At 43.8% G+C, this 12,584-nt stretch overlaps 1 protein-coding gene across 3 annotated transcripts in view; it reads left to right on the forward strand.

Annotated features, from left to right (window-relative positions):
- LOC126576987 (uncharacterized) overlaps nt 1-12,584 on the forward strand; it is a 92,793-nt gene that overhangs the window by 63,965 nt on the left and 16,244 nt on the right. For all 3 annotated transcript variants that reach the window (XR_007608308.1, XM_050238330.1, XM_050238331.1), the window contains 3 exons: nt 5,713-5,802; nt 9,223-9,621; nt 10,312-10,403. Coding sequence is in view for 2 of the 3 variants with exons in the window: in XM_050238330.1 (XP_050094287.1) it covers nt 5,713-5,802; nt 9,223-9,621; nt 10,312-10,403 (581 nt within the window). In the remaining variant the exon portion in view is untranslated. The remainder of the gene's footprint in view (nt 1-5,712; nt 5,803-9,222; nt 9,622-10,311; nt 10,404-12,584) is intronic.

A 12,584-nucleotide genomic window follows, 5' to 3' on the forward strand; every position in this document is an offset into this window, starting at 1 on the left:
TCTGCTCAGAAGAAGATCGATTTGTTTTGTGTTTTTTATTTTCAAACGTGCTATTGTAAGTTTTGAGTTCTGGATTGCATGTGGCAGTTAAAATTTTATTTGTCATCAAATAATATTTCAGTTCCAGTTCTGCGATATTCCAAATGCTAATGTATTTTGAGATATTGAGTTTAGAATTTACTTCTGGATTACAAGTTATTGTTGGAATCATCAATTACTGTATGCTTTACGGTTTTGAAGGCAGTTGGTCGACATTTAATAGCAAAGTTTTTCAGTATGATAGTGTTTTGATAATGCGTTGATATTAAAGCAAAAGCATTACATTTGAACAAACGCTTTTTATGTGCTCAATTTATCTACTTAGCAGTGCTTTAAATTTTGGAATCAGCTTTCCCAAAACAGCTGAGACTGATAAATGGGTGGCCCCTGGCTTCGCCTCATAATTCGCTCTTCTTTTCTATTCAATTAACACGTGCGCGCACGCTGGAATAAAACCGAACGAACGAACGAACGACATATGATACCGTTCAACGAGCACGGCCAACCGACTATGACACATTATGTTCAACATTATGAACACTCGCCGGGGCAGGGCAGTTCTCGCTTATATTTCGTTGCGTCCTTCCCATCCCTGCACTCCCCGGTGAGGTCACAAGCGCGTTTATCAAATTAAGAAATGAGATTAGTGAAACCTCGATCGCAACCGAGCATCACCGTGGCAGCAGCAGCTGTGCTCGAAACGTGCTCGCTCGCTCTCTGTCTTTCTCTCGGTGGAGTTTAATGCAATCTTATTATAAAGCTTGAAAGCAGTTGGTGGCACTATGCGATGGGATCGCGTGGGTAGAGATTTAAAATCCACCCATTTTCTTGGAACTCGTCATCTCGGTGGTGAGTTGGAGCTCGTAGCAAAGAGAAGAAGTGGAAAGAAAAGAGGACGAAGCTCGTTGGTTTCCGCTTTCATTGTGCTGAGAGTAAAACCTCAGCACCGGGCTCGTTGTCCGTGATTGCTGCTTGAAGCAAACCATCGTTTTGTAGCGGAGATATTTAATCAACGGATTTACACTTGTTTGTTTGGGTCACATCTTCTTAAACACCATAAAAAACCAAATGGCACTGCAGCAATCACACGTGGTGTGGATCACGTCAAGTTCAGGACCAGGTTAGTTATGGATTTCATAACTGGAAATCCCAACAGCATAAAAGGGAATCGGGCAGGCAGGAGTTGCACAAATGAGCTTAAACATTAAAAACCGATTTGGTCGAATCCTCCCATTCACCAAACATGGCGCGGTTCGCTGGTAGAGTTATCAATATCTTGGGACATCGTGCTTATAACGATTATATTCAATGGTTTTCGTACCCTTTATACATAATGTTATGCAAATAAAAAAGGGTCTCGGCAGCTTTTGATAGCGCTGTTGAGGGAATCGAAGTAAAGAGGATCAAAACGTGGATCTTAGAGTATTATTGCTGTTGTAACACGAATCGTCCGTGGAGATTCAGAAAGGTCATACAGCTTCAGATTTCCTGACACAGCAGCTTATACACCGCGTTTAGTGATATTTCGTAATCCAGATAATCTGCCCAGTTTAGTATGTTCCGGCGGAAATATTAATATTCGGTAATTTCTGGCCAAAAAAGGCTCATTTTTGACAATTTTTTGTAACGTAACCGTTCAAGTTTATTTTTTCAAGTGAATGGCATATTAAACTGCAACTTTTGAAGAATATTTGCTTCTATTTTCGAGAAGATTGATTAAAAACTGCATCCATGACATCAAATTTGTGGAGGTTGAAGGTTTGAAAAGATCCTTTTTTTTGGTGCCCATTGTAGCTGCGTGATGGGTTATCAGAAGAATACAAATCGATACTCGTTTGATAGATTATAAGTTTATCCAGGTAGCTTCCTTAAGATTTTGTTGAATTTTTTTTTTTCGATTTTTGGCAGACTTTTAAAGTTGCAAAAGTGATGATTTTTGTCATTTTGCCTAAAAATACGATTTTTAAAGAATTGTTTAAAAAACAGTATCAACATTTTTTATAAATTCTTGACGGGGCTACCTGGTAAAGAGTGTACAGATTATGTGTTAAAAAAATTCGAATTGTTCGGTTCAGTAGTTTTTACGGTACGATGAGCACCGAATTTGAAAACGTTGGTTTTAGGAAATGGGGCCTTGTATGAAACGCAGATTTTTAAAAATCTGTAACTAGGTCAGTTTTGCTTAGATTGATCTAAAAAAATTATGCAATTTTCTTGAAAGGATCAGCATTCACAGAAAAATGTTAAAAATATGTGTCATAAAATGAAATTACATACCGAAGCCCCCCCTTTGCTAAACTATCCAAAAGTTGATAAACACACGCGGCAGCTCTGGATGTAGCAGTAACTCCAGGTTGTATCGCTCGATGGTTGGCACGGGAGTTATCAGAAAAGTTTCCATTTTTTTCCTCCTTTTATCGGAAGGTTGACGATCATGCCAACGAAAAGGGATACTTTTGCTTAGAACTACTTTTATTTCGTCATCCTTTTTTCCCCCGCTATCCCGGGGGCCGTCAGTTCAACGATGCGAAAATCGTTAAAAACTTTCCTGTTTGCAGTGCTTGCTCACCATCTAAAGCATAATCCAAAAGTGGTAAATGGCACCAATAAGTGCGCATGAATGTGTGGCAGAGAGTTTCGGTCCGCCGGACTGTCCAACATGAAAGTTGACAGGTAGCGAGTTGAGTTTGTTGCGTTCATCACCACGGTGCGAGCAATGTATCGAATAAATAGTTAACGATAACTTTTCATTTATGAAGTTTAGCTTGTTACATGTCACATGATTCGGTAACTATGCTACTTATGCTTAACGTAATCTCTCTCCAGCTCTCCTAGACTCTGCGCCTAGAGTTGTCAGCTCATTTTGCATCCGACTGCACACTCAAGACCACTCAGTGTTTGAGGTACAACAGCCATAATGGGATCGTCGCCATCGTCATCACACTCATCGTCATCACACTCATCACTGCGACTCCTTTTTGTGCCCTCTCGTGGTTATTTCATTGAGTGGAGCCATCGGAGCGAGGAACGTACAGTAAATCAAACACAAGCGCACCACTCTTCTGCCAGTGCGTTATGCTCACATTAATCATTTCATCTTCAACACATTTGTCAAACAACATTGTCGCCAGCCAGCCAGCTCGCCAGCCTTTGCCAATGTCGTTGAAAGTGAATTTTCTTTAAGGCGCAAGCCGCCAGGGAACGAGGAAGTGAACCCATTCCACCGCTTCTCCACACTTTGGGGACGAGATTCTCCACAATCTAACGATGACGACCGAGACGACGACGACGAGAAGGCCACCGACAAGAGGCAGCTCCTCCAAGCCTGCAATTTGTTTGTTTGCGCTCAGCGCTCAGCGCCCACCGCGGAGAGGTATTGATCGTTCGTTCCGGTATTGTGACATGGCCACCGCTCGTGCCACATTCCCTCTTTTGCGTGATGTTTTGACTTCCCGTGGTGGCCGCGCGCACAGTGTTGTCATTTTTCAATTTGAATTTATTTCTGGCTCAACATTCTTCCTCCGTTCGCCAGCGGGCGCCAGCAGCTCTCCTTCATCGAAATGGCCCCCATTACGGGAGTCGCACGCACCATTTGGCTCCATCCTCTGGGCCCCCTCGGAGAGGTCGCATTCCATTCCGCCGGGACGCAACTTCTGATCAGCAGCAGCAGCAGCAGCACTAGGAGGAGGAGAAGCGACGTGGCGTGGCGTGGCGTGGCATGGCAGCTTTAGTGTAGTGTGCGATTAGCGCGAAAGCGAAACGGTTTCAGTTCAGCGGAAGAAGGGGAACGGTTGAAGGGAACCAGACGCAAAATCACAATGAATTTCATTAATGACACATTTTCGTGGACGTCGTCTCCGTCGTCATCGTCAGCACTCGTCGGTAAACTCAACTCAACTCGCCAGGCAGCCAGCCAGCGAGTCAGTCAGCGAGTCAGCCCGAAAATGCGCGCCAGGACATTCCACCGACGGAGCAGGCAGCACATTCCCTCTTTGGGGCGGAGTTGTGGAAGGCATTGGAAGCACAAACATTCCCGGGGAGTAGTATCGTCCCTGCTGGACCGTCATGCGTCAAAGCGATGGCTCCAGCGAGCTCAATGCCTCCTCCGTCTGATCGTTTCTGCCGGAGAAGACGCTTCATCGTTTCACGAGAAGACGCCAAAGAGGGAAGGCCTTCGTCTTCGCTGTTTATGTCCCTGGCTGCTGCCTGACGCTGACGGGAGTGGGACCTTCGATAGGATGACGCTTAAGTGAAAAAATATGTTTAATTTGAAACGATGATTTGATTTCGCTGCTGACTGGGTAACTAAAATGGAGGCGAAACACGGGGTAGCATTTGGATTGTTGCAGAGAGTTTGCTTTGTTTCAGGGGAGCAGCAATGATTGTAAGTCAGATTTGAGAATTGCTTACCAGTTTGTGATTGTTTCATCTTGATAAGACTTCCAGATAATAATTGAAAATTATGTCGACCATCTTTTACCAAACAATTATTCGACTGAATAATCTGATCCACTTAATAACCAAAACTTTCTGAAAGGAAACATCCTCTTCTTACGGTCATTGCGAAGCCCGATAGCTGACCTTTACTTTCCATGCTAGCTCACACTTGACCTTTGTTTTTCAAAAACCCGAAAGACAAAGTTCTTTCGAACAACGGGAAGAACGGGTGGTCAGCACCAGGTCATGCGATAAGATTACTCATTTAGTTAGCGTTGCGCGCTTTACGGAGCAGCCTCAATTAGCGTAAATCTGGGCACGCTTTGGGGTCCGGTTGACCCTCCTCTCTCAAAGGTCAACGTCAAGAAGTTCTAAATAATTTCGCCGCATCTTTTCCTTTCTTGGATGAATTTTCGAAATACCAGAGAGAAAAAGAGAAAAGAGTAGCGAGAATTTCTCAACTGCGCGCACATTTTCCATTTTTGAAGCGTTACGATTTCGCCGGAAGTTTGCTGCTACAAACAAGTGAACGAATTCCAATTGACGTGATGTAGCTCCGCAGGGGGAGGCCACCGGGTGATGGTGGCCATTTCCTAAAGGAAAACAAATCCCCCAGTTAGCCTCCGCGGGGGAAACGGGGCCTCACACCGCACAGCAAATGGCGTTGCTACTACGATTGGATCTGACATTAATGAATACGGTCGCGAGAAGTAAGCGAAAGGGATAAGAAAGCGCCCGACGAGCGCCATCCCAGTAGACCTGCGGAGCGAGAAAAGCGGCGACCGATTTGGGCCCAACCGAACCGAAAACCGGTTCCATATCTTTCTCTAGGGATTTTTTTTTGTTCGCTTCATTTTTTCCTTTTGTTTGTTCACCGGAGCAATTCCACGATTCCAGCGATCTCGTAATCATTTCGATAGCGGGGCTACAAGGATCCGTGACCGGGGGGTGAGGTAAAGCGAAGGTTTCCCACCCTCTCCCCCTGTATGGTCCAACCGGGAGATTCGCTGGCACATTTCCCCCGTCTTAATAGCGTACGTCTTTGCACATCCCCTTCATTTGCTTATGGGCCAGGATCCGGGTGCGCGGTGGCGCCGTGATTGATGACTTTAGGAAATGTTTGCTAAGCAGAGCGCAAATCTACATTATCCATGTTTTCTTTTTTCTCTCTCTCTCTTTTCTCTTTTCACCTCTCGTATCCTTCGTTCATCGTCGACTTCGTTCGGTGGCGCGCAGATGAAATCGTTGAGTCTCACTCACCTGGATGATATCGAGCGGCAGGCAACGACACCGACCATCATAACGAATGATCCTCACTTGCGCAAGGTACGTACCAAAAAGGGGATGTAATTGCTTCTTCACTTGCTGTTGTACTTGCTTGTTGTAAGAGTGCGTTGTGCGTTTATTTTTTGTTGTTGCTTTATGGATAGTAATAGACGTGTAAGAGCTGCAATAAATTGTGACTATCTTTATCTTCATCTGGTTCTTCGTGGGCCTCCCGGGTGACACCATTCCATCCTGTTTCTTTAGATGCCATTCGTGTACCATGGCACACGTCGATGCTATAACATCTGCTTTTTTATGCCACAAATTCTGCACTTCGCTCATCTTTCGGGGAGTGCAACCTAGACACAGCAGCAAACGGTTCCTTAGTTTTTTTAGTATCCCTGGCGAATCGGCAACAGTTACGTGCCGCGTGTCAATGCGATAGGTTACCGATCTTTCGCGTGTGTAGCATATACTTTTCGCATTTTTATACGCAGCTTTTGCTGAGTGAGCTGACGAGAGGTTCTGTTGTGCGATTACTCTCTCTCTCTCTCTCTCTCTCTCTTTACTACTCCGCACCATATTATGATGGTTCACGTTGGTCTGGTATTAAGTCCGCGTATGCCGCGTGTGCTTGGAAGCCATTGACGTCAGATTAGTGGCGCATGATGGCGCAGGAGCTGCGCCAGTAATGCCACTGCCAGTAATTTACCAAGAAAGACTTGTAAAACTTTAATTGAATCTATCGAACACGACGGCGTGTGATCATGGGTGTTGAGCTGCTCGAGTGTACGCTCGTTTACTGCCTCAGAACCCGTCCAATGTCACCATCGACGACCGGCCCTCTCTCACTCTCGCTAGCTGGCACCGTACGTAAAGGATTATCGCCCATTTATCCGTCGCCATTTCTGGGATTATAGTTACGCGCCCCCTTTTTCTTTGTTCGCCCCATTCAAGCGCGCAAAAGCTCGGTTCTTCGACCGAGTGAGCGAGTTATTTTTACACCAACCCCCCTCCCCTGCCCTGCGTGCGTAACCTTGATGTAATCAGCTCTCATCGATACACGTCGTCACATCACGTCATGTGACCGAGTCCCCGGTGTTCCGGGAAAGCATGCTATACCGCTGATGGCAGCACAATGGGTACAGTGCTTACAACAATGTTTTTGAGCTGGCTTATGGTACCGCTCGAATCCGTGGGGGCTGGTGTAGTGACCTTCTTTTCGGATCGGAAGTTTCATTGCCATCTGCGCGTGGTCTCGGTTCCGGAAGACAGCGCAGTGACCGCGGTTTGTGGGGCCTGTTCGTAATCTGACTTTCATCAGTAGATCACTCCTGAAGGACCTAAGAGTCGGGTCTGGGGTTCTGAAGCATCTTACGGGAGGTACATGACATGACGGACAAAGTTGCTGCGTATGCTTTTATTGTCCCAGTTCTTTTTGGTTTTAATCAAATTTTACAAAGACCGTCAGCCACCCTTAGCTAGGGTTCAGCAGGATGGTACTAGATTCCCGATTGAGTTCTTGGAACGAACTACTACCACCTGTAGAAGAGAACCTTCTGTATCGCTTTGATACATTATTGGATTTTTGGAAAAAAGTTAAAAAACCTAACGGAGTAACATTGTGTTCCAGCAGGAATGTAGGACGATGTTGCATATTTTATTATGTTGCAGCTGTTGCTTTTCCCACCCCTCTTGCTAATACTTCAAACAGGGAATTCGGTTCGTTTGTAACGTTGTGCTGTGAACTGGTTTATTGTTTCTAAACGATTTCATTGTTCTGTCGAAGAGTGTCACTAAACGCTTAACTCCATCATGCATACTTACTTATTGAACAGCAGCATAAATAGACAGCTCCACGCTGTTGCTGTTTTCAATAAGGCGATCATAGCTGTAGTGCTACGTTAGCAATAAATGTTTTAAGGTGTACCAGAGCTGTATAGTAGGATGTTGATAGGACAAAAATCAGGATGGAGAGAGGATTAAGTTAGGAAACATAATATTTTTATTATGTTATGATTATTGAAACGAATTGATCACTACAGTTCAAAGTAAACGGAACAAGATTGATTTATTTCCAAAATTATTCTAATTGGGACTTTTATAAAACTAGAAGCCATTTAAAACATTAGTGTAGGAGGATATTGACATAAAAAATATCGTCTAATGTCAAGGGGGGGCTTCGATATTTTCGGGCCAAAACAAAGGCCCGTTTTTGACGATTTTTTGTGACGTAACCATTCAACTTAATTTTTTCAAGTAAATAGCATAGTAATCTACAACTTTTCAACAATATTTGGTCTTGTTTTGAGCAACATTCATTGAAAAATTAATCGGTGGTACTAAATTGTGGTAGGCAAGTCGTCGCAAAGGTACTTTTTACGGTGCCCATCGTAGCGACATGACTGGTCAATTGAACGACGGGTATACAAATCGATTTTTGTTAGAAAGATTATAAGTTTATCCAGGTAGCCCCGTCAAGTTTTTGTTGATACTCCTAATTTTAGATTTTTGGCAGATTTTTGAAGTGAGGCTGAGGTGAGCCTTTTTGTCATTTTGCCTAGAAACACGATTTTTAAAGATTTGTTTAAAAAAAAGTATCAACAATTTTAATGATATCTCGACGGAGCTACCTGGTAAAGAGTGTACAAATTAAGCGTTAAAAATTTCAAATCGATCGGTCCAGTAGTTTTTACGGTACGATGGGCACCGACTATGAAAACGTTGGTTTTGGGGAAACGCTCTTCAAAGTAGCATGCTGCATGAAGCCTTGTATGAAACGCGAATTACAAAAAACTGTATCTTTCTCTGTTTTTCCTCGATTGATCCAAAACATTTATACAATGGTCTTGAAAGGATCAGCTTTCAGAGAAAAATGTTAAAAACATGTGTCACAAAAAAAGACCGTCACAATACCGAAGCCGCCCCTTTAATACGAATGCGAAAAGCATTGCATTGCTTTTGTCAAAGATGTTGACGATCCCAATTTAATGCGAATAGATAAAATTTTGTCAACATATAAACAGAACGAGTGTTTGAATATTTCGTAGCTCTTCGCTTGATCTGCATCATTGCTCTGTGTGTATATGTGTGTGTTTCTGTATGCCTCCAGCATAATTTGCAGAATTTTATTAGTAGTAACTAGTATCCATGTTGTGCTCTTTAGTAGCTGTTGTGTTCATTTGTTTGTATTCATTAGATTAGAATAGAGGGAGAATTGCAGATGATTAAAATATCTTGCCCTATCTCTCTCTTTTTCTCTCTCTCTCTTTCTCTCTCTCTCCCTCTCTCTCTCTCCTGTTCTGTCTACCACTTCTCAATACCATACGCTCTATCTTCTTCATTCTTTAATTTTGCATTTGAAATTCGTGATCTCGTTCCTATCAATTTTGCGTTTCCGATAAAATTCCATTGTTAAACAAAAAAATTCCTAACCGAAACACCTGCAACTGAACTGCGACTGTACAACACCCTCCTCAGTATGACAATTCCGATACGTCAAACACGTCGATCGCCTCGGTATCGGGTGGTTCGTCCGGGTACGCCGTTTCACCCAAGGACGTTTGCCTAACGGTCACCTCCGGCACGGCACTGATCGACATCAGCAACAGTGGCGGTGGTTGCATCAATCCGGCCTACGACAATGGGGACATTCCCGGTCGCGACGGTCCTACGGGAGCTCCCGTGGACGGTGAATCGTCCCATGCGTCCACCACCGCCCATCCACCATCCGCTAGCACCGCCGATGGCCAGGAGTCTGGGCCGAGTGCCAAGTCCACCCTGACCACCAGCACCAGCACCGTTTCTTCTACGCTAAAGAAGAAATCCTCATCCTTCCTACACCGGGAGCGCAAGAAACCGGTGCTCACGCGCAGTCAAGTGAGTAACGAATAGTCGTCGTCGATGTCCTCGGTATCCTTGGTGTTTGTGGCGACCAAAAATGGACCCTCGTGTTTGGGCCAATTGGAGTTTTTGAGAGACGTTTTCAGGTTCATTCCAACGACGAACTCACTTTCGAAATGAAATTTCGCTGCGAATTTATTCTCTTTTAAAGCAAATTTCCTTAATTAATTTAAAAATATTTCACTACAACTAACCTTCTAAAGTAAATCAAATAAAATACACACAGATTGAATGGTGTATTGTAGCAACTTAACTTTTTTTTCCAAATAACTCCTCTATCGTATTCATACCGAGAATGCAACCAAAAAAAAAATAAAGGCGTTACTCAACTGTCTGCTTAATCTTCGAGCTCATTTCACTCCTGTAGATGCAACCGTACATATTTTACTCTTAATCCCATCTCCCGTACACTGGACAAACCAATTCACGATAAGCACTAACAGCATCTCTTTTTTTTTACGTTTTTCTTTTCATCTCCTCAACTTGCGCCACGACGATGGAATCACGGAACTACCTCCTGGGGACTACTACATCTGCAACCTGGATGCAAAACAACAAACAAACCTAACCAAAAAAACCAACAAAATCGTAATTACAACACACGCAAAAAAAAAACGCTCCCGTTCCGGACGCGCTCCATTAAAATTCATCACGAACCGTGGGCAGGTTTCCAGCTCGGAGTACTTTTCCGTCTGCTTCGAGAGTGATAATAACGATCCAGGCATTCCCATTCCGGCCACCAAAGGAGTCAGTCTTGCGTAAGTATAAACGGGAAAACGGCCCCCCCCGGGACGGGATGTGGGCCAGGTGCACCAAACTCCCTAGCACTGAGCAGCTGTGACTGGGATCATAATTTTTGCGCATTAACACAAGAAGGACACACCTTAGCCTTAGGTTCTGTGGCCATAATTGTGGCTACGGTTTTCAAATAGTTTCAGTGTGGGCACACGACCACCATTTTGGAGTTCCGCCAATGAAACAAAATGGGAATGTAGCATAACATTATGTGAACGGCATATCGCCCTCATGCTCATTTGTGCGAACTAGTGCGCGGTGTGCGCTTCGTGGAGATGGAGGCACATGTTTGCCAAAAAAAGCTTAAGCATCCACCACTCCCACACACAGCCACTTGATGGTGTACGAACCATCAGCACCGTTCATTGCTACCGAACACAAACATGGCGCGAAACAACGCGTTTCAGGGAACGGGATTCAAGGCTCCGGCGACCGGCGAAATGGCTTGTGTCAACAAGGGCCCACTCACTGCGCACTTTGCCTAACGATGGGATGCTCCCTTTACTGCCCGCCAACCGGTCTCCACAACCCCTCGCACACTTTTTTCTCACTTGTCACAAAACGTTCACTACTCGCCTAGCACCGCTCGTGCTGGAACTGGAAGTAAATTAAATGAACGCGTCGAGGGTCGCATAAAAAGCAAATGGTACCACGCCGCCGTACGACGGAACGGAGAAGTTAAATCAAATACTGCTTGTTTCGGGTTTTGGAGCTGCGGGCACCGAACTCTGAGGAGAACGAGGATGGTACGCATAAACTTGCAGCTTGACAATCAAGCTGGAGCATATTAATTGCGGCAGCGAAAGTCCTGAAGGCCCGCGTGGTAGCTCCTGCGGCGTGCTCCGAGGAGGTAAACCACGTAACCACCGTTTGGGAGAACGTTTCCAAAATGTATCTATATAAATTGAAAAGGGAGAAAGTTATGACACTTGCAGGCGTGTTTCCGAAGGGAAATCCAATTCCGGGTCTGGTTCGCGCACGCTCGCCAGGGTGCTAAAATCTCGATTTTTGGTGTGAGATGGTGATGATGGAGCATAATTAATGGGCGATTGTTTTTGATGCGCACAATGTAACGAATTATCAGCCGCTATCAATGATACTGGGCCACAGGGTGGTTAGGTATAGGTGTGGTGAGGGTAAGGGGTGATTCCGGTTAAATGTAGCATATGCGGATTTAATGCGTACATTCTAGTCACTGTAACAATGTTGGTGAATTTGGTGGTAAAATTTTAATGAGTTTGAGCTTATCGAGATCCGTTTTATTTTTAGTATATGATATGACAAACGTGTTGCTGTAAGCGTTCAGGATTTTGTTCCTCGATTTTGATTGCAGTTGTTTCATTTTAATAATAATAATAGTAATAATAATATTGTTTTAAAATGTGTTCGCCGTCAGGCTAGACACAATATCTTTAAACTGAGATACAATAGCATAGTAGGAGCTTACGAGTGATCCACTCCACTCTTTTAGGAGGCATAGAGGGGTGAAAAAATTAAGAAAATTAAAACAAACTACCAACAAGAGTGGGAAAAACCCGTGAAACAGATCAGACAGTTCGAGGGGAGCTAACAGCGGTGAAGAGAGCCAAACGGAAAGCGGAGAAAGAGTGGTAAAAGTTGAACAGGAAAGTTATTGCTTACAACTATACCTAGATTCAAATAAAGACAATTCGCTATTTATGTTTTGGTGGTTCTGACAATTGCACTTTCGAAACAAACTCCAGGGGATGTTCAGCTGCACTTCAAAAACTCCAATCACAATCTTTCTTTACATGAAAGTTTCTTTACTTAAGTGGGGGCTTCGGTTATTTCGGGTCTAAAAAAAGGCTCATTTTTAATGATTTTTTGTGAAGTAACTATTCATCTTTATTTTATTAAGTGATTGGCATATTGAACTACAACGTTCGAAGAATATTTGGTTTTTTTGTGTTGAACATTTATTGAAAAATTAATCCGTGACATCAAATTTTAGTAGGCGTGTCGTCGGAAAGGTACTTTTTCCGGGCCCAACGTTGCCCCGTGATGGATCATCTGAAATATACAAACCCAGTATTTTTTTGTTAGATTATAAATTTATCTAGGTAGCCATTTAGTTGAAATTTTGATCAATTTTCAATTTTCGAATTTTGGCTACGTTCTGAAGT

The sequence above is a fragment of the Anopheles aquasalis genome, chromosome 3 (assembly GCF_943734665.1).
Source record: "Anopheles aquasalis chromosome 3, idAnoAquaMG_Q_19, whole genome shotgun sequence".
In the NCBI taxonomy this organism is placed as follows: domain Eukaryota; kingdom Metazoa; phylum Arthropoda; class Insecta; order Diptera; family Culicidae; genus Anopheles; species Anopheles aquasalis.